We start from the raw sequence: 19859 nt of genomic DNA, 5'->3' as shown, positions 1-19859 counted from the left end.
CAGATATCGAGCTGCACGAGCATCCCTCAGCAGCAGTCGATGTCCCATATGCTAAGGGAAAACGTGTATGTTCCTATCGTTCTTCTCGAATATTAAACTCCTGATATTGTATTCTCCCTCGAACTTTATCTCACATCATCTAGAGAAACGCTTCAGCAAGAGAGAAGAGGTTAATCCTGAAACTTCCTATTGCAGGCAGCTTACGCCCTCCCAATAGCACCGTCACGCAGCAATCCAGCGGCGCAGCTCAAACCCAGTCGTCTTCGCAATCCAATGCTGCCGTCTCCACCTCCAATGCACCTCCCGTCACGACTGCAAACACCAATCCTCGTGTAACGATTGAACACGCTGGTCGTTGGGCTCGTTTCTGGCTCTTTGTCTGTTGCACCTCTCCTGAGTATACTGACGGTCATCATTAAGATTCTTTACAACAATCTCTCTCATCCCATGATGTTATCCCATACCGACAGTACATACGATGAAGGCATGGCATCTTTTATTGCGTACTTCATATGCAAGTACCCGAGTCACGCGAATTACTTCCGCGGAACCAACCGTTTCATCCTCACATATGGTAGATATCGACCACACTTATCTCTAGATCACATTGCATATAGGTCCAACTTACACAGTTGTATGACATTCAGTTGTATATTGATCACACTTTCACAGGAGGCAGTTGCCACTGATTTGCCACAAACTGCGGTATAGACGACATCACACCCGCATTGTTTCTCAAAGGTTTGGAAATTTTGTACCTACCCTGTGTTCCACAACAGCCATGCAGGATTTATGATTGTTGGTCCCTCATGTTTGTCAACATCTATTATATTTGCGGCGGCGGTATGGGAAGCCACAGGTGATTGCTTGGTGTTCTGTATATCGACATTCAATCGTGCGAGTAATCCATCTGCAGGCCTTTCGAGGATAACAGATATTTCCAACTCTCACAAAATGATGGGTCGGGAACCGGCATAGGCAGCGCCCGTGTTTGCATCTAATTTGAGGCTAGACTAGCATTGCGATGAATGCATTGTGTGGAGTACAGCACATAGCATGCCATCCATTCATCGTAGACACAGATACAGCAGTTGTAAATAACATGAAATATGAACGCTACGATCAGCTCAGTAAACAAAGACTACAACATCGTATAGCGTCATACGGGCCAGGTTTTGCGAAGGCACAAGAGACGTTACGCAGGACTGCTTAGTGAAGGTAAAACCGAGTTTGAGTGAAAAGCCCTGTGTAAAAAAAAAGGTTCGCAAGCGATTGGGATTGTTAGTCGTAACGTGGAATCATTCTCGATGATATCATCGCACGGGAGTGCGCCGATAGAGGTACCACCTACATCACTGATATGTTCCGTGATCATGGTGAGTTCCTGTCACCCAGTAGATCGATGAGCATTATAACTGAGAAGGGGTACGTTCGGGCGGTTTTGATGAAGACCATGCATCGTTGCCGGTTAGACTGACATCAAGTCGTGGTGATTTACTGCTTGACCGATTATGTTTGACAGATATAGACCGGACGATGGGTGCGTTTGAGGAGCAGCTGGCTGGGTAAAGACATATGTGCAATCTGAGACGCAATATGTCATTGGCCAGGCGGTAATAATGGGGATCACGGGTGTGACTGATGGAATGCAAGTCATGAGGCCTAGGCTTGGGCGCACAGCCTATAATATATGCTGTGAAGTAATCACGAGAATGTCACATATAAAACGTACCAACTCGAACTCCAGTCTACTCAACTCCGACTTGAACTGAACGGCCCATTTTATCTTGGTGTCAAAACATATTGTGGTAAGTGACGAATTTGGACTTTGTTGAATGAAGGCTGAGACAGCGATGCACTCGGTAGTTGAAACTGAGAATTATGTCTTCACCCATCGTTGGGACGCAGGAGATATCAATGATAAAGCCCTCCCAGAAATTTGGAGGACACACCAATTTGCTCGAGGGCATCATACAGTTGCCGGGCGGACAACGAATGATGACTTGTTCAAGAGACGGCTCGCTGCGGGTATGGAACTTGAAGAGTGGGAAACAGATAGGAGAGGACTGGCGGGACGGGGATAGCACAGTGTGGACGATGGCGTTATCTCCGGACGGGAAGAAAGTAGTGAGCGGAAGTTCGGATGGTGTAATGAGGTTGTGGGACACCGACAAAGGCAAAGTCATCATGAAATGGACGGCTCACGCAGACTCTGTGAGGTCTGTGTGCTGGGGTCGAGATGGTCAGCAAGTGGTGAGCGGATCTGAAGATGGGACTGTAAGGGGGTGGGAAGTGGAGAAGGGAGAGACAATCCTCGGTCCAATAGAGACTGGGCACAAACGGGTGCACGCAGTCATTTACTCGCCAGACATGACCATGTTTGCGACTGGCGGATTCGACGAGCCGTATATGTCTGCAATCAAAATCTGGGATGTTGTGATGAAAAGGCGTAGCCCAAGGACTAGCGGGCCTTCAATTTGGTTATGACGCGCGCCACCGAGAGTCTCGTTCCTTGTTTTCGACCTTGTCTATCTTACCATCGCAGTTCTGTAATAACAATATTATCCTATTCTCCTCCTCGGATCTTTATCTGAGCCCCAATAGCAGACTTAGGGTGTTGCTGACATTAGGTCGAAAACAATCTCTTCACGCCCAAAACCATTATTCCACTCTACCCCTATCATGTCTTCAAACAATAACTCACTCGATGTTGATGAAAATATGTCTTCCCCTAACGGCGCTGATGGAAACACCCTTCTTCAACTCCTTGCACAGTTGGTGCAAGGGCAGCAAGACTTTGGCCAGGTTGTCGCACAAGTTCTAGCTCACCCTGCTCCAGTACCACAAACTCCGACTGCGCCAACTATCCCTAAAGCATCAATTGCTGAACCAGATGCTTATGATGGGAAGTACGAGACGTTCGACGCATTCATGAGTCAACTTTTTCTATTGTTTTCCGGCAAGCCATCGGTCTATGCTAATGACCAAATGAAAATCATTACGACCTTGTCCTTTATGAAGAAAGGTTTCGCGGGTACGTAGGGCGACCAATATCACGAAGCAGCTGAGGGAAGGCACTCTTGTCTTTGCGAGTTGGGCAGAGTTCGAGAGGAAGTTGAGAGGTGTATTCGATGATCCGAATAAGAAACGGCTCGCGCAGGTTAAGCTTCACGCACTGAAGAAAACTTCTAAACAATCCGCTGATAAAGATTTCGCTGAGTTTGATCAACTCGCAACAGTCGCAGGTTTCAACGACGAAGCCTTGCTTGATATACTCCATCAAAACCTTGACAAGCCCACATTTGATGCAATTGTGGCTGCTCCGCAGGTTGATAGAGAGTTGACGGCATGGAAGGACTATGCGAAGAAGTATGATAGGAATAAGAGAGCGAACGAAAGGAGTGATGGAGGAGAATTTGCGAGTGGAAGGAGGTTTGGTGAAGGAAGAGGAGGACCGGTTTGGTTTCGGCCACAAGGAGGTATAGGACGAGGATCTCCCCATACAGGTACCACTGGAACGAGCGGCACCACTACGGACACTGGGAGTCACGCGGGCACAGGCACCGGGGGCACCAACACGGCGGGGGGCTGGCGCACTTTTCCTGGATGAAGGGAGCCCATGGATCTTGACCGACAGCATGGACGAGCTACCTCTACCCAGCTCAAATGCTACAACTGTGGAGAGACGGGGCACATTGCTCGTGGTTGTCCTAAGCCACGAGGATGGAATACAATGAGGGCAGTTTTCGAGGGATTGACTGAAGAACAAAAGGGAGAAGTAGCGGAGATTTTTAATTTACGAGAGAAGTCTGGAGAGAAGCAAGAGGATTTTTGAAGACGCCGAGAGAGAAGGGTGCCAACTCACCGGCAGATTGTACGATAAGTGCTGAATCAGTCAATGAAACTTGTGATTCAGACTCCCAAGCACCCACTTCTATAGATCAACCAAAGAGTAAACTACAAAAGAAAAATCAGCGGAGAAAGGAGCGAAAACAGAATGATAAAAAAGAGGAAGCTAGTAAAAGACAGCTGGAGGATGACGAGAAGGTGAAAAAGAGTTCCTTGCTATGAACCATGGAGATGCTTCGTTCCGATGATGAAAAGGCGTTGAAGACGTTACGTCGTTGGACCAATTGTCAGCACATCTCGGAGGTTGATATTGACCTCCTACTCCAGCTTCGACAGCTCACACCAATTCAACAAAAGGAGGTTCTCCGAGAGTTAAAACGTCCAAAAACCTGGATCCGCAAAATTAATCAGAATTCCGTTGTCACACCGGTTACTATCGGCACCCTTGATGATCAACGCACCTTCCAATTGAATGCTCTTCTAGATTGTGGAGCCACAGGCTGTTATATCGACGAGGGATTTGCACGAGCCAAAGGTCTTAATCTCGAATCACTTCCTCGACCCATTCCAGTTTATAATGCGGATGGCTCACACAACTGAAGGAGGTCCAATTCGATCTGTGGTGAAGTTGCGTCTCCAGGTACAAGATCATATCGAGATCTTTAATTTTGCAGTTACCAACATTGGAAAAACGGACCTTATCATTGGTTTCGATTGGCTTCGGAAGCATAATCCCTCTATCAACTGGCGCACTGGAGATATCACCTTTAATCGCTGTCCACTTGCTTGCTGTGCTACCTTTGGAGGAGAGATATCACATGAGCCAGAAGATGAACCTTGTAAGGAGAAGCGAAAAGTTGAGCAGTTAGAAGACGGAGATCGCATTTTTGTCACTAAGTTTGAGGTCGAGACATTGGAAGAATGGCAGTATTGGGAGAAGGCTAGAAGATGTGAAAAGATTAGGGCTGTGGAAACACGCTCTCAGAAGTTGGCAGAGGAGGCACTTAAGAAGGGGACAAAGATGTCATTGGAAGAATTACTTCCCAAACACCTTGAAGATTTTACGCCGGTGTTTGAGAAAGCCTCATTTGATCGCTTACCTGAACGACGTCAGTGGGATCATGCTATTGAACTCAAACCAGGCATCGAACCTTTCAATAGCAAGATTTACCCGCTAAGTCTCGTTGAGCAAACTGAACTCGACAAGTTCATTGAAGAGCATCTGCACACAGGACGAATTCGACCTTCGAAATCCCCTATTGCTTCCCCATTCTTCTTCGTCAAGAAGAAAGATGGCTCTTTGCGTCCTGTACAGGACTATCGCAAATTAAACTCAGCTACCATCAAAAATCGGTATCCCCTTCCTCTGATTTCCGAAGTAATCCACAAACTCTGCAACGCGCGATATTTTACCAAGCTCGATGTTCGATGGGGGTACAATAATATCCGCGTCCATGAGGGAGACGAGTGGAAAGCTGCGTTTACAACAAATCGGGGACTCTATGAACCATTGGTAATGTTTTTCAGCCTCACAAACTCACCAGCTACCTTTCAGACGATGATGAATGATTTATTCCGAGATCTCATTAGCCGTGGAGTGGTGATTGTTTACATGGATGACATTCTCATCTTTACCGAATCCTTCGAAGAACATCGACGAGTCACACGTGAAGTTCTTCAAATCCTTCGTGACAACCACTTGTATCTGAAGGCCGAGAAATGTGCCTTTGAACAGAGGGAAATCGAATATCTCAGACTCGTTATTCGTCACGGCGAGGTTTCTATGGATCCAGTCAAAGTGAAGGGTGTACAGGAATGGCCTCGACCTACTATGAAACGCGAACTCCAGCAATTTTTAGGATTTGCCAACTACTATCGCTGTTTCATTCAAGGTTTCGCTCATATCGCTCATCCTCTTCACCGCTTAACTGGTAATGAACAATGGCATTGGGGAATAGACAAAGAAAAGGCATTCCAAGGCCTGAAAACTGCTATCACCATGGCACCCGTACTTATCCTACCCAAAGACGATGCCCCGTTTCGTGTCGAAGCTGATAGTTCCGACTATGCTACAGGAGCAGTACTCTCCCAACTCCAATCCAATAATCATTGGCACCCTGTCGCATTCCTTTCGCGTGCACTATCTGATGTCAAGCGCAATTACGACATCCATGACAAGGAACTGCTCGCTATTATGCGGGCTCTTGCTGAATGGCGACATTATTTGATGGGTGCGCAACAAACCATCGAAATTGTCACTGACCACAAGAATTTGGAGTATTTTACTTCGGCAAAGAAACTAAACCGTTGTCAAGCACGTTGGGCCTTGGAACTCGCAGAGTATGACTTCCGACTTACCCATCAGCCGGGGGAAGCCTGATGCCCTCTCGAGATGAGCAGACCATGGACGGGGGGAGGAAGATAACGAAGATCGAGTTTTATTGAAAGAGGAATGGTTCCGAGCAGTAACAATGGAGATAGAGATGAAGGGTGATGAAATCTTGTCGAAGATTCGCACATCGAAGAGGGTTGAGAGGTTTGTAAGAGAAGCAATAAAGAAAGGTGAGAGAGGCTGGAAGGAACAGAACGTATTGAGGTTGTGGAAGAATCGTATTTATGTGCCGAATGAACAATCCCTCCAAGATCAGATCATCCACTCTCACCATGACCTGCCTGTATCCGGTCATCCAGGGCGCTACAAAACGGCAGAGTTAATCTTGCGGACATATTGGTGGCCACAAATTCATGCGGATGTAACACGTTATGTGAGTGGCTGCGAGAAATGTCAACGTACTAAGACCTTTCCCGCAAAGCCATTCGGATTACTCGCACTTAATCCAGTGCCAGAGCATAACTGACAGTTCGTATCAGTGGATCTCATAACTCAACTTCCCCAAAGCAAGGGAAATGACGCCATCCTCGTTGTTGTGGACCGACTGTCCAAGATGACACGTCTCGCACTGACAAATGGAGAGTTGACTTCTGAAGGTCTTGCACGTTTGTACCGAGACCGGGTATGGCAGGATTTCGGTGTTCCTGAACGCGTCATCAGCGATCGCGGCTCTCAGTTCGTGTCTAGCTTTATGCACGACCTCAATCAGTTGCTCGGGATCCAAACCAATCTATCCACAGCATATCATCCACAAACTGATGGTCAGACCGAACGGATAAACCAAGAAATCGAGCAATATCTTCGTTTATTCACCAATTACCGTCAGAATGACTGGGCAGAGTGGTTACCCCTCGCCCAATTTAACTATAATGACAAAGTGCAAACCTCCACTGGATATTCCCCCTTCTTCCTAAACTACGGTTGTCATCCTTGCAAAGGAATTGAACCCCGCTCTAGTGTGAGGGCAGAAAGCGCGGACGTCTTCGCTTCGCGAATGCATCATCTTGCGCAGGAAGCCACTAGCACCTTGACAAAAGCAGTGAATGACATGAAACGTTATTATGATGAACACCGTCGTGAGGCTCCTGAATATCAGCCGGGAGATTTAGTTTACTTGGAGGCCACCAACCTTAAATCTGACCGCCCTTCGAAGAAGCTCGATGATCGTCGTTCTGGTCCTTTCAAAATCATTCAGAAGGTTGGAGAGCGAGCCTACAAACTGGATTTACCTCGCACTTGGAAGTGGATCCATCCAGTGTTCCACACTGTTCTTCTTCGTCCCTACACACCACCAACTTCCCCATTGTAACAATCGCCGCCGCCGCCGTCACCAGTAGATCTCGGAGGAACCCCAGAATATGAAGTTGAGAATATATTGGATAGTTGAGAGAGACGTGGAAGAAGAGAATATTTGGTAAAATGGAGAGGACAACCAAGAGAAGAGAACACTTGGGAGCCGGAGCAAAATTTGTAGAATGAGTACGGAGCCAACGAGGTGTTCAAAACTTTCCTGGCGCATGAACGAGAACGCCTCAAAATTCGTATACCACCTCGGGGAGAATGGAGATATACGATGCCGAATCGAGGAGTGTACGATTGGAGGATAGGGACATTTAGAGAGATCGTCGATGAGGACATCGACCTTGGGAGAGGGTAATGTGATGAAAAGGCATAGCCCAAGGACTAGCGGGCCTTCAATTTGGTTATGATGCGCGCCACCAAGAGTCTCGTTCCTTGTTTTCGACCTTGTCTATCTTACCATCGCAGTTCTGTAATAACAATATTATCCTATTCTCCTCCTCAGATCTTTATCTGAGCCCCAATAGCAGACTTAGGGTGTTGCTGACAGATGTGAAGACACGCGAACTTGTCGCCACTCTCAGAGGACACACAGGTTCAGTGATGTGCCTGGCTTGGACCCCAGATGGAAAGACACTTATCTCCGCCAGGTCAGCCGATTGCTCGATTAGGACATGGAATATTTCAAACTGGAAGCAGATCGCTGTGCTCGATGGGCACACTTCCTATATCTATGGCATTGCTTAATATCTCCAAATGGTCGCATCCTTGCAAGTGCATCCTGGGACAAGACAGCCACTGTGGATAGTAGTTCCAGTGAAATTCATTGGGTTAAATCATATGATAATGGTCTGAAACTCAGAGCATTAGGTGCTGAAATTGCTGTTTTTTAATTTACTCTGAAAAGATACTCTGAATTTATGTTAGAATGACAAGCAAAACTGTTGAACCATACCCTAGGAACATCGCTTAACCCAATTTACCTATCATAGGTCATAGGTTGCAAATGGCAGGAATTGAACCAAAGACCTCATGTTGATAGGTGCAGCAATCTAACCACTAAGCCATAAGCCCTATACAATGTGTACATGGTGACACCAATATATACCAAAACAATGTCATAACAAAAATGTGAAAATTCGGCACTTGAACTATATATGTTGCGAAGTTCCAAAAATTAAATTAAATAAAATAAAATAAATCGGGAGGAGGGAGGAAGGGGGGAAGGATGGCTTAAGATGTACTTACACCTGAACATGCTTCGATATTTCAAGAATGCTGATTACAAAGAACGACATCAGGTCTGATTAGGCTCTCAATTATGATGCGAATGTCATAAACACTGAGAGCTGAGGTTCCCCGGAATCCATCAAATCTGGGTAACTACCCCAATACTAGCTACTACCTTCCCACTCTCTTCAACTCAACCACCTCATTCAACCCATCATTCTCTACCTTCAGTACCACTGTCAGAAGGCACAGGTAAGTTCAAGTTGACCTGCCTAGTACCCATGCTCGAGGATGACTGAGCATCTGCGCTTGTTCTGATGGAGCCAGTCAGACATGCAGTGCACTGGCAGCGCGCGCGAGTTTACTGTGCGGAAGACTGCTGACTCAGAGCTCGAGCCAGGATATAGCACTGGCGCCAGTCTCGGAGGGTGCAAATACATGCCAGTGTAGTAGGGTGGCAGTGTTTACGGTGTGTGGTACTGTTCTATGTTTGTAGCTGCCCGCTCGACACTGATGTATTTACCCAGGTGCTTGTTTCGAGTGGCGACTGGGCAAATGTGCTTCCTGATCGGGGCTCCGACGCCGGCTGTGCATTCGTGTGTGGTGTAGCGTGACTTCCAATGTTTTGTTGCGGTGTGTCAAGTCTCTGCTGGCTGTTGACGTTCAACTAAAAATTTTCCTCATCATTTCTTTGATAGCACTTGAGCATAAAATGCTTACTTGTTTGTATTTGCAGGGCCGGCTCTTGAACGCTCCTGGACAATCAGATTTGTGACACTTTTTGCATGTCCTTTGTGCGCGCTGTTTCACTCTAACAGGTGCAACTGCCTCTTCTTCTGCAGGCTTGCTTTTGTCCATGAGGTCCTGGGAGTGCAGGGTCGCTGTACTGCAACTGCAGTAGGGTCTGGCGGGAACTATTCCAACCCAGCATCACGCTAATCTGCCAGTCAGTTGGCTCCTCGCTTGCTGATGCCTGACGGCCATCAACTTGTTTGGCTACCGTCTGACGTGGAGCCGGTGCAATTTCAGGCATTCCAACTGGTGCTGCGAGAAGCTTTTGCAACTCCAGGTAAGCGCCATTGTTCTGCTCGACTGAGTTATGCTCATTTTGATGCTCATTCCAGGTCTTATAATATGACTTGAGTTGTTCAGGAAGCTTTGCGAAAGAAATGAGCGGGTGGATGACTGGCAACAGATGGTGCTATACGCACCTTATAAAATATGTGAGTGCCGTTTGCATGATGCTGCCACTCCTGTGCAAGAGCTACCCAGTTTGGCTGCTTCCGCCCTGCAAACTGACCTGTGACACTCTTGATGAGTAGGCGGTACAAAGCCTTCTCCTCCACAGTATGGATCGGCAGAATAGCAACAAGAGTCTGCTGGTGCCTCGCCAGGTATTCATGCTTTATCTTACAACCTTTTGCATAGTCATCTCGATACTGACTCATTCCTAGTTTTGTGCGAGTGGCTGCAGCAACAGGTAGGATGCCGAATGACTCGTTCGCAGGCTCGAAATCATTTCCATTGAGCCAAGTCGCCTGACCACACTCCTGGTATGACGGCCGCACCACACTGGCAGTAATATCCACAAGGAGTGCAATCCGGTTGTGAGTCCAGATGTCATAAGAGCCAAGATAGATTTTTCCTGTTCGATTCACAGTGCCAACCTGTAGCAATTGAGTACAATGTTCTAGTAGTTGATAATGTTAAGCACACCTCGAGATTATGTGTTAATGTGTAGTCGTGAAGTAAATTCACAGTCAACTGGGGTGATGCATTGAATGAACCAAATCGTCGGATGATGTTCTGATGAATCCCGCCCTCGACATTATCGGTTCCACGTGAGCATCGATAGATGTTGAGACCGAGCTTGTCCGTTCTCTGCAAAGTGTAGAAATGGTGACCTGGGGGATCTGAGTAGTAACCTAATTTAATGTTCTCAATGACTAGACGAGCTTTCTCCCATGATGCATCATTGAAAAGAGGCTGGCCAGTCACGGCATCCTTCAGTGGGCCATAGGTCTGCAGTACTTCAGTGACACGAGGTGCCAATATCTCTGGAGGTGGAACCAGCCGCTTGATGCACTGCCACACCCAGTCTGAGTTGGTAAGGACCATCTGGCGAAAACATGTATTCTTCTTTTTCAGCACTTCTTCGACAGCAGCAAGATCTACAGGGTCCGGTAAGAATATGGCATCTCAAAGGGCACGGCTGAAAGGATGGCGGAGGCCATGGTGAATGGAAATTTTAAACTGGTCCATGAGGTGCCAGATATCCCCAAGAACTCGAGAACGTACTTCATTGCTCTCAATGGTGACATTACGGGAAACAAGTTCCGCAAGTGATTCAATCTGAGAGAGCCCATGCAGGTCCTTTTCTGCATCACTGGCCAACTGTTCAGGGACACCAGAATCTCTGTCGTGTGATAACCACTCGCCAACATCCGAGTCTATTGTAGGCTCCGAGTCCTCGATTTCGTCAACTTGAAGATAAGGTGAATCATGAGGCTCGTATGGTGATGATGGGAGTATTGTGGTGCTATTCTGCGGTGTTGTCTCACTGGTTCTGGTGCATGTTCGAAGATCCCGTTGATAGCATAGCAGCGGGAAGGGTGATTTAGTGGCAAGATTCGAAATCGGGGTTTCTTGATGGTTAGGTCGCAGATCTGCTCGAACAAGATAGGCAGGGACAAGGATGGACGTCACAGTGATAACAATACGAGTTTTTGATACATTTACCCCATCCAGCTGTTTTGGCTGGTGACGAGCTATGTGGCCATATGCCACTGCAAGTCCTCCATTTCGTGACATGAGCTGAACCTGGGTGCCGACTGGCGTGGACAATGTCACTGGACCACAGGAAGGGATAGCCGAGAAAGACTCGAAAATAGCTGAAGCTGCATAGACGTCCAATGCGGCATATTTCTCTTGCTCTGGTGACAGCACAGGATCATCCCACTTTGTGCTGACTCGAATAGATGCGTCCTTTGGCAGATTTCGGTGAAGCACAAGTGCTGTTAAGTCTGCGAGGCTGATGTGCATGTGATCCATCACATTTCGATCCTTGGCCATTGACCCGAGTTCGAGAGCACCAATGAATGGCTGTTCATTCGTGGAATCAGCAAAGCCACAGTCCTTGTATAGGCGAGTTAAGTCTGCTTTGACTTGGACACCAATTTTGCGGACTCGTTTCGAGCGCAAGACTACCAAAAGGGATGATGGCAGCTTCAGAAATCCATTATCTTGCACATATTGACTGATCTGTGATTTTCAGTGAGAAATGATAGCATAGTTTTGCAGACCATGAAGCATACCGGAATAAGGTAGATGGCCTTATCATATGCCAATGATACAAGGGAAACTCTGCCGTATATTCCTGTCTCTCGGTCTACTGGCCACTCCAGGTCAAATGCAACATGCAGCTCCTTTTCCGCATCAACTCGTAGCTCATCCATGAGGCAATTCATTCGGTTATTGATCTGATAGGTTGTCCCAAGACGACATACATGCCAACCATCAGGTACTACTAAATCCTCCAATCCTGAACTTGGAACAGGATTTACACTGTATAGAAGACTAGGAAATGCTCTCTCGAGGGCTGACTTATCGCCGCGGACATTGTCCGTGAATAGAATCTTGACAGGTGCATGCCCATATTTCGCAAGCGTCACAGGAATCTCGGCAAGGGCAGGCATACAGTCATCATGTCCCTTCGTTGGCGTGAGTGTCATCTTGCGACACTCACCATAGTCATTGCAGGCAGTATGGAGGGCACCAAATGTTGCCACACCATTGACTTTACCGAGAATGCCTGTCACCTGTTCTGTTCTGAGTCAATAAGTCTTTGAATAAATCATGTAGACGGACCTTAAAGCTATGGTCATGACTGAGTGTTTCAGCAGACTGCATGGCCATATGTTGGTCCATCTCCGCGGCATGTCGTTCAATGAGCAAGTTATAAAGACATCGAAAAAATCGGTGCGTAGGAACATATCCAGGCATATCCACTGGGGTCATTCCAGCGAGGAAAGGGTTGATGCGGTGGCAAGAGCCCAGATGCACTTGCTTGCATGCGCTGACGGACGGTCTCTAGGTATTGAACGTGCAACTGCTCATAATAGCGAATGGGCATCATTCGTATGTTCTTAGCAAAAGGTGATGGCCCAATACCCCTCTGAAATGAGGCTCGCAAGACACCAACCAAGTGGTCCGTCAGGCCACTTCGATACGTTAGGTGGAATGGGAAGAGGGCTGCTAGCGGTGGTGGTATGGCTTGCAAGATTGCTGGCGACCAGCTCTGAAATGTCTTCTTGCACTCCTCGTGCCCACAATAATATTGGTGTCCAATAATGAACACCAAGTGCTCAAGATCGACAACGCGCCGTGGCTGCTGCGGCCAGCCGAGAACACGAAGCATGACTGGCTGCCCCCTCTTGGACCGCCGGTTTGCATCCTTGCAGTTTGGACAAGGGATGTGCTGGAAGAGGTGGGGCAGCCATACAAAAAAACGCGGCCGGTAGAAGTCTCGGGGCTCAATCTCAAAAGGGACGACACGGGAAAATACCAGCGGAGGTGCAGTCATGGTGAACTGCCCACTCTCGTAACACACTGGTCTCCTGGTCTTTGCAATTTCAGAATCGAGACGAGTGCGGGCATCTGCATACTTGTCTGCAAGCCATGTTGGCATGGTTGCACGCGGTACCTTGGTCTTGGTACCATTGGCCGAGGAAGCATGTTCTGGCAATGGCGAATCAGGTGCTGCCGTGGTCGGAACATCTTGAATAATGTTGTTGTCATCGTCACCGATGGCAGAAAATTCATCAATCATGCACTCGAGTTCTGCATCCGCCCCGAAAAAGAAGTCGTCGTCATCGTCGTCGTCATCATAGTCACAGAGCAGCTGGTTGTCGGATTGCTTCGGTGAATTATTGCAGCTTGCAGCCTGATCTAAGCATGAGAGTTACTGTTAGTAAATACTTCTCAAATATAGTATTGATCAGTTGTACATACCTGAGTCATCAATCACACTACGAGTCTGAAGATTGCGCGCACCACTTGATGCAGGAGCAGTGCTTGGCTGCGGAACAACTCACGCTGGCTCAATGTCCGACTCTCCATTGAGGATATCTAGCATATCAATATCAAAATCAGTGCGCAAATTCATGACTTCGATGTTGAAACTCACCATGAATGACACTTGTGCTCGTTGGCGCACGTAATGATTGATCCGAGTCCGCATGGGATGACTCACGTCCAGACAGTGCGGGGCTGGTGCTCGTGCTCAATTCCGAGTCACGAGTGCATGGTTCCATTAAAGACAGAGCATATCAGCACTACAGACAGGCATTGGTGTGAAAATGACTTACCTGGCTGCCTGGTGTCACTATGATGACTCCCTGCCTCTGCAGCCTGAGAGGTAGAATGTGAAGATGCTACAGATTACACAGGATATATGTTAGCAGCAAGTTGCACATGAAGGTCACATTTCGAAGCTCACCTGGTGTGTTTCGCGAAATTCCATCCTTCCTGGGGCGTCCAACTGGACGGCCCACAGTGCCCGCATTGGGTCCATTCTTTGACCCTTTCGGACGGCCGCGTTTACGCTTCTCTGTCGGCGGCAGTTGAGTGGGATTCATGGTGATAAGCTCAGGTTGACCGCTATAGCGTCAGAGGTCAAGGTGCCTGCCAAAAGCAGATTGTTTGGTTGAGTTAGTGTGTTTCTCTAGGATTATATTTTCAAACTCAGTTAACATCTAATTGCGCTACAACTATAGTTCAACCGCCAATTAAGTGACGGTGCCAGGTCATTCAATTATCGAGCTCCACAGCAGATTGATCTCCTGAGCTAAAATGCTAGTAGGATTGGAGTATGGTGCTGAATTCTGATTCAGTATATTTTCCACTGAAATTCAAAATCAGCGCTCCAATGAAATTAACTGCATGCAATTTCAGTGGAAGTTACTCTGAAATATTCAGCATCAGCACATTTTCCAGTGATTTTCATTGGAACTACTATCTACAGTGCAGCGCGATTATGGAACCTCGACGACAGCAAGCCCATCGGTTTGCCCCTCAACCATGCAAATATAGTGACCGTCGTCTCGTTTTCAGCAGATGGAAAGCTACTGGCCACTGGCTGCGATGACAAGAACGCGTACACTTGGGATGTTTCTGCGATAGTAAAAGAAGCCGGCCTCAGTTATCTTCTTTTGGACAAGCCCGACGAGTCGCTACTGGCTGTACGTGAAACAATAGTTCTCGTTGCATTTAAGCTTATGCATTCTAGGCTGACGCTACACGACGTCCTGTTCGTCAGCCAATCAAGGTCGCAAATTGGGTAACTCGAGGGTTTTTTCGACGACATACCTGATCGTGCTCACGTGCACGTACGTCGTTAATTATATCTCATCCAGTCCTGTTTTCATCGTCCAAATATTCTCAGTCTTCTGCACCACACCACCTCCACTCTCGATCATCACCATCGCATGGAAGCACCCTTCGTAGTCGTTTTTTATCTTTATTCCGCACCATACATTACAATGTCCACGATACGCCATCCCGACCCCGCCCTTTTCACTGGGTTCGAAATCGTCTCTTTGCTAAACCAAGCGGTGCAGATATTGAGCTGCACGAGCATCCCTCAGCAGTGATCGACGTCCCATGCGCCAAGGGCAAACGTGTATGTTCCTATCTGTCTTTTCGAGTATTAAACTTCTGATATTGTTTTCTCCGAACTCTGTCTCGCACCATGTAGAGAAACGCTTCAGCAAGAGAGAGACGGAGGCTAATCCTGAAGATTCCTACTGCAGGCAGCTTACCCCCTCCCAATAGCACCGTCACGCAGCAATCCAGCGGCACAGCTCAAACGCAGTCGTCTTCGCAACCCCATGCTGCCATCTCCACCTCCACCTCACCTCCTGTCGTTGCTACCACGACTTCGAACACTAATTCTCATGCAATGATTAGACACCCTGGTCGCTGGGCTCGTTTCTGGCTCTTTATCTGTTGCACGTCTCCTGAGTATACCGACGGTCATCATTAATCTTTCTGACGATGTACCTTGTCCTCATGATATTATCTAATCCCTCGACTACATACAATAGACGCATGACGTCGTTTAGTGCATGCTTTATGGGAGTCGCACAAATTACATCCGCAGAACCGACCGCTTCGTCCTTACATATGGTAGTTGTCGGCCACATTGCAGTAACACAGTTGTATATTATTCACACCTTCACGAAGGCAACTCCCACTGACCTTGCCCAAACCGCTATATAGACATCATTGTACACCCGCATTATTTCTCGAAGGATTGAGAAACATGCACATACTCTGTTTCCCAAGACTCAACACCCATGCAGGATTTCTGATCGTTAGTTCTTCATGTTTGTCAGCATCTATTAGATTTGCAGCGGTGGTATGGGAAGCCATAGGTGATCATTTGGTGTTCTTCACCTCCCACTAAATGACAAGTCGGGAACCAGCATAAACAGCAACCTTATTTGCATGCCACTTGAGGTTGGACTAACAGTGCGATGAATGCATTGTGGAGTACACAATAGAGAATACAGCACGCAGCACGTCATTCATTCATCGTAGACACAGATACAACAGTTGCTAATAAGGTAAAATACGAGCGCTACGATCAGCTTGGAAAACAAAGACTGCGACATCGTCTAGCATCATACGAAGGGCCAGGTGTTGCCAAGGCACATGGCAGATTTTCGAGAGACGTTACGCAGGACTGCTTAGTGATGGTGACACCGAGTTCAAATGAAAATCCCGGTGTCAAAACAATTTTTGCAGGCGATTGGGATTGTCGGTCGTAACGTGGAAGTCGTTATTGATGATATCAGCGTGTGGGAGTACGCCGATAGAGGTATCATCTGCGTCACTGATACATTCAGTGATCACGGCGAGTTCCTATCACCCACTGATTAGCACGATAGCTGAGAAGAGGCACGTTCGGGCGGTTCTGATGAGGGAGACCATGCATCGATGACAGTTGGACTGATGTCAGGTTGTGGTGGTTCACAGCTTGCTCGATTAGCTTCGACAGACATAGACCAGACGACGGGTGCGTTCGAGGAGAGAGGCAGATATGCGATCTGAGGCACAATGTGACATTGGCCAAGCGGTAAAAACGGAGATCAAGATTGTGATTGATGAAATACAAGTCATGGTCACAAATGATTAATGAGGCTTAAGCGCATCAGCTGCACAGCCTATAATACATGCTGTGAAGTAATCACGAGCATGTCATATATAAAACGTACCATCTCGAACTTCCCGTGCACTCGACTCCGACTTGACCTAAACGCCCATTGTGTCTGTGTTAAAACATATCGTAGTAAGTGATGACTTTGGACTTTGTTGAATGAAAGCTGAGACAGCGATACACTCGGTAGTTGAAACTGAGGATTATGTCTTCACACATCGTTGGGACGCAGGAAGTATCAATGATAAAGCCCTGCCAGAAATTTGGAGGACACACCAATTTGCTCGAGGGCGTCATACACTTGCCGGGCGGACAATGAATGATGACTTGTTCATGGGACGGCTCGCTGCGGATATGGAACTTGAAGAGTGGGAAACAGATAGGAGAGGACTGGCGGGACGGGGATAGCGAAGTACGGACGATAGCATTGTCTCCGGACGGGAAGAAAGTGGTTAGCGGAAGTTCGGATGGTGGAGTGAGGTTGTGGGACATGGACACAGGCAAAGTTATCGCGGAATTGACAGGACACACAAAACTTGTGCATTCTGTCTGCTGGAGTCGAGATGGTGAGCGAGTAGTGAGCGGATCCTCGGATGGGACTGTAAGGGAGTGGGAAGTGGAGAAGGGAGCGACAATCCTTGGTCTAATCAAAACTGGGCACAAACAGGTGCACGCAGTCGTCTACTCGCCAGACATGACCATGTTTGCAACTGGTGGATACGACGGGCCTCCTGATACCGAGCACCCGATTAAAATCTGGGATGCGAAGACACGCGAACTTGTCGCCACTCTCAAAGAACACACATATCCAGTGTTCTGCCTGGCTTGGACCCCAGATGGAAACACGCTTATCTCTGGGTCATACGATCGCTCGATTAGGACATGGAATACTTCAAACTGGAAGCAGATCGCTGTGCTCGACGGGCACACCGATCGTGTCCATGGCATTGCAATATCTCCGAATGGCCGCATCCTCGCAAGCGCATCCTGGGACAAGACAGCACGATTATGGAACCTCGACAACAACCAGCCCATCAGTTCACCCCTCAACCATGCAAATATCGTGGCCGTCGTGTCATTTTCAGCAGATGGAACACTGCTAGCCACCGCCTGCGATGACTACAACGCGTACACTTGGGATGTTTCTGCGATATTAAAAGAAGCTGGCCTCGACGACCTTCTTTTGGGCAGGCCCGACAAGTCGCTATTGGCTGTACGTGACACTTTCATCAACAGTTCTCATCGCACACAAGCTTATGTTTTCTAGGCTGATGCTACACGACGTCCTGTCCGTCAGCCAATCAAGGTCGCAAATCGGGTACCCCGAGGTTTTTTCGACGACACACAACATCACGCTCACGTACGTTGTTAATTATGTCTCATCCAGTCCTGTTTTCATCGTCCCAACATTCTCAGTCTTCTACACCACACTGACTTCGCCCTCAATCATCGCCAGCGCATGGAAGCACCCTTCGTACCCGTTTTTTATCTTTATTCCGCCCCATACATCACGATGCCCACGATACGCCATCCCGACCCCGCCCTTTCCACTGGGTTCGAAATCGTTTTTTTTCCAGACCAAGCGGCGCAGATACCGAGCTGCACGAGCATCCCTCAGCAGCAGTCGATGTCCCTTATGCCAAGGGAAAACGTGTATGTCCCTATCTTTCTTCTCGAATATTAAACTCCTGATATTGTATTCTCCCTCGAACTTTATCTCACATCACTTAGAGAAACGCTTCAGCAAGAGAGAAGAGGCTAATCCTGAAAATTCCTACTGCATGCAGCTTACCCCCTCCCAATAGCACCGTCACGCAGCAATCCAGCGGCACAGCTCAAACCCACTCATCTTCGCAATCCAATGCTGCGGTCTCCGCCTCCAACGCACCTCCCGTCGCGACTTCAAACACCAACCCTCGTGCAACGATTGAACACGCTGGTCGTTGGGCTCGTTTCTGGCTCTTTGTCTGCTGCACCTCTCCTGAGTATACCGACGGTAATCACTAATCTCCACGACGATCTCTCTTATTCCATGTTATCTAGTCCCTCGAGTACATACAATGAAGACCTGACATCGTCTATTGCGTGCTTTATATGCAAGTACCGAGAATTATGCAGATTACTTCCTTGGAACACCTGTTTCGTCCTTACATATGGTAGACACCTCGGGTATGTTTCCGTCTTTCGCTGATAGTCTACAGTGCTGGACAAGTAGTGTAATGAATACATTGTGTGGAGTATACAATAGAGAATACAGCATATAACACTTCATCCATCCATCGTGGAGCAGTTGCAAACAACGTGAAATATGAACACTACGGTGAACAAAGACCGACATCATCTAGCGTTGTACGAAAGCGTACGAAGGGCCAGGTTTTTCGAAGGTACAATATACAGTTACGCAGGACTGCTTAGTGAATGTGAGACCGAGTTTGAGTGAAAAGCCCTGTGTCAAAACACTGTTTGCAAGTGATCGGCATTGTCAGTCATTGTTGATAATATCAGTGCGCGGGAGTATCGCCGATAGAGGTATCATCTGCATCGTTGATATCAATATGTTCAGTCATCACGGTGAGTTACCGTCACCCTGCGCTACTGGTCAGGCAGTAGTCCAATTAGCACTGTAAGTGAGGGGATGCGCGTTTGAGCAGTTCTGATGAGGAGACCATGCATCAATGACGGTTGTACTGACATGACGTCGTGATGATTCAACGCTTGATCGATTGGTTTTGACAGACATAGACCAAACGACGGGTGCATTTGAGGAGAGGCAGATATGCAATCTAAGGCGCGATGTATCATTGGTCAGGTGGTAAAAACGGGAACCAAGATTGTGACTGATGGAATAAAAGTCATGATCAGAAATGAGGC

At 47.6% G+C, this 19859-nt stretch overlaps 2 protein-coding genes across 2 annotated transcripts; one reads left to right on the top strand and one right to left on the bottom strand.

Moving 5' to 3' along the window:
* Positions 1-9581: 9581 nt before the first annotated feature.
* On the bottom strand, positions 9582-14455 carry DFJ58DRAFT_749824 (uncharacterized protein; the record flags this gene model as incomplete). The annotated part of the gene is made up of 12 exons (XM_041387695.1): positions 14268-14455; positions 14137-14202; positions 13956-14078; positions 13864-13897; positions 13781-13797; positions 12833-13717; positions 12638-12777; positions 12085-12588; positions 10981-12031; positions 10487-10941; positions 9982-10437; positions 9582-9926 (listed from the first exon to the last, which is right to left on the bottom strand). Exons 1-12 carry the CDS (start codon positions 14404-14406, stop codon positions 9582-9584), a joined length of 4215 nt encoding a protein of 1404 aa, XP_041236989.1. The 5' UTR covers positions 14407-14455.
* An 88-nt stretch (positions 14456-14543) lies between these two features.
* DFJ58DRAFT_749823 (uncharacterized protein) lies at positions 14544-16111 on the top strand. Its single transcript, XM_041387694.1, has 5 exons — positions 14544-14637; positions 14793-15009; positions 15057-15107; positions 15213-15449; positions 15525-16111. The coding sequence occupies exons 1-5, from the start codon at positions 14621-14623 to the stop codon at positions 15810-15812; spliced, it is 810 nt and encodes a 269-aa protein (XP_041236988.1). The 5' UTR covers positions 14544-14620; the 3' UTR covers positions 15813-16111.
* The last annotated feature ends 3748 nt before the right edge of the window (positions 16112-19859 follow it).

This window comes from Suillus subalutaceus (assembly GCF_016647625.1).
Source record: "Suillus subalutaceus strain FC151 chromosome Unknown DFJ58scaffold_197, whole genome shotgun sequence".
Lineage (NCBI taxonomy): Eukaryota > Fungi > Basidiomycota > Agaricomycetes > Boletales > Suillaceae > Suillus > Suillus subalutaceus.
This window is presented reverse-complemented; position numbering and strand designations above follow the sequence as displayed.

Excerpts from the sequence above, each read along its gene's own strand:
- DFJ58DRAFT_749823 (XM_041387694.1), top strand. Across the intron at positions 15,010-15,056 it reads CCGACGAGTCGCTACTGGCT|GCTGACGCTACACGACGTCC; the intron begins GTACGTGAAACA and ends TATGCATTCTAG. Across the intron at positions 15,108-15,212 it reads CAATCAAGGTCGCAAATTGG|TCTTCTGCACCACACCACCT; the intron begins GTAACTCGAGGG and ends AAATATTCTCAG.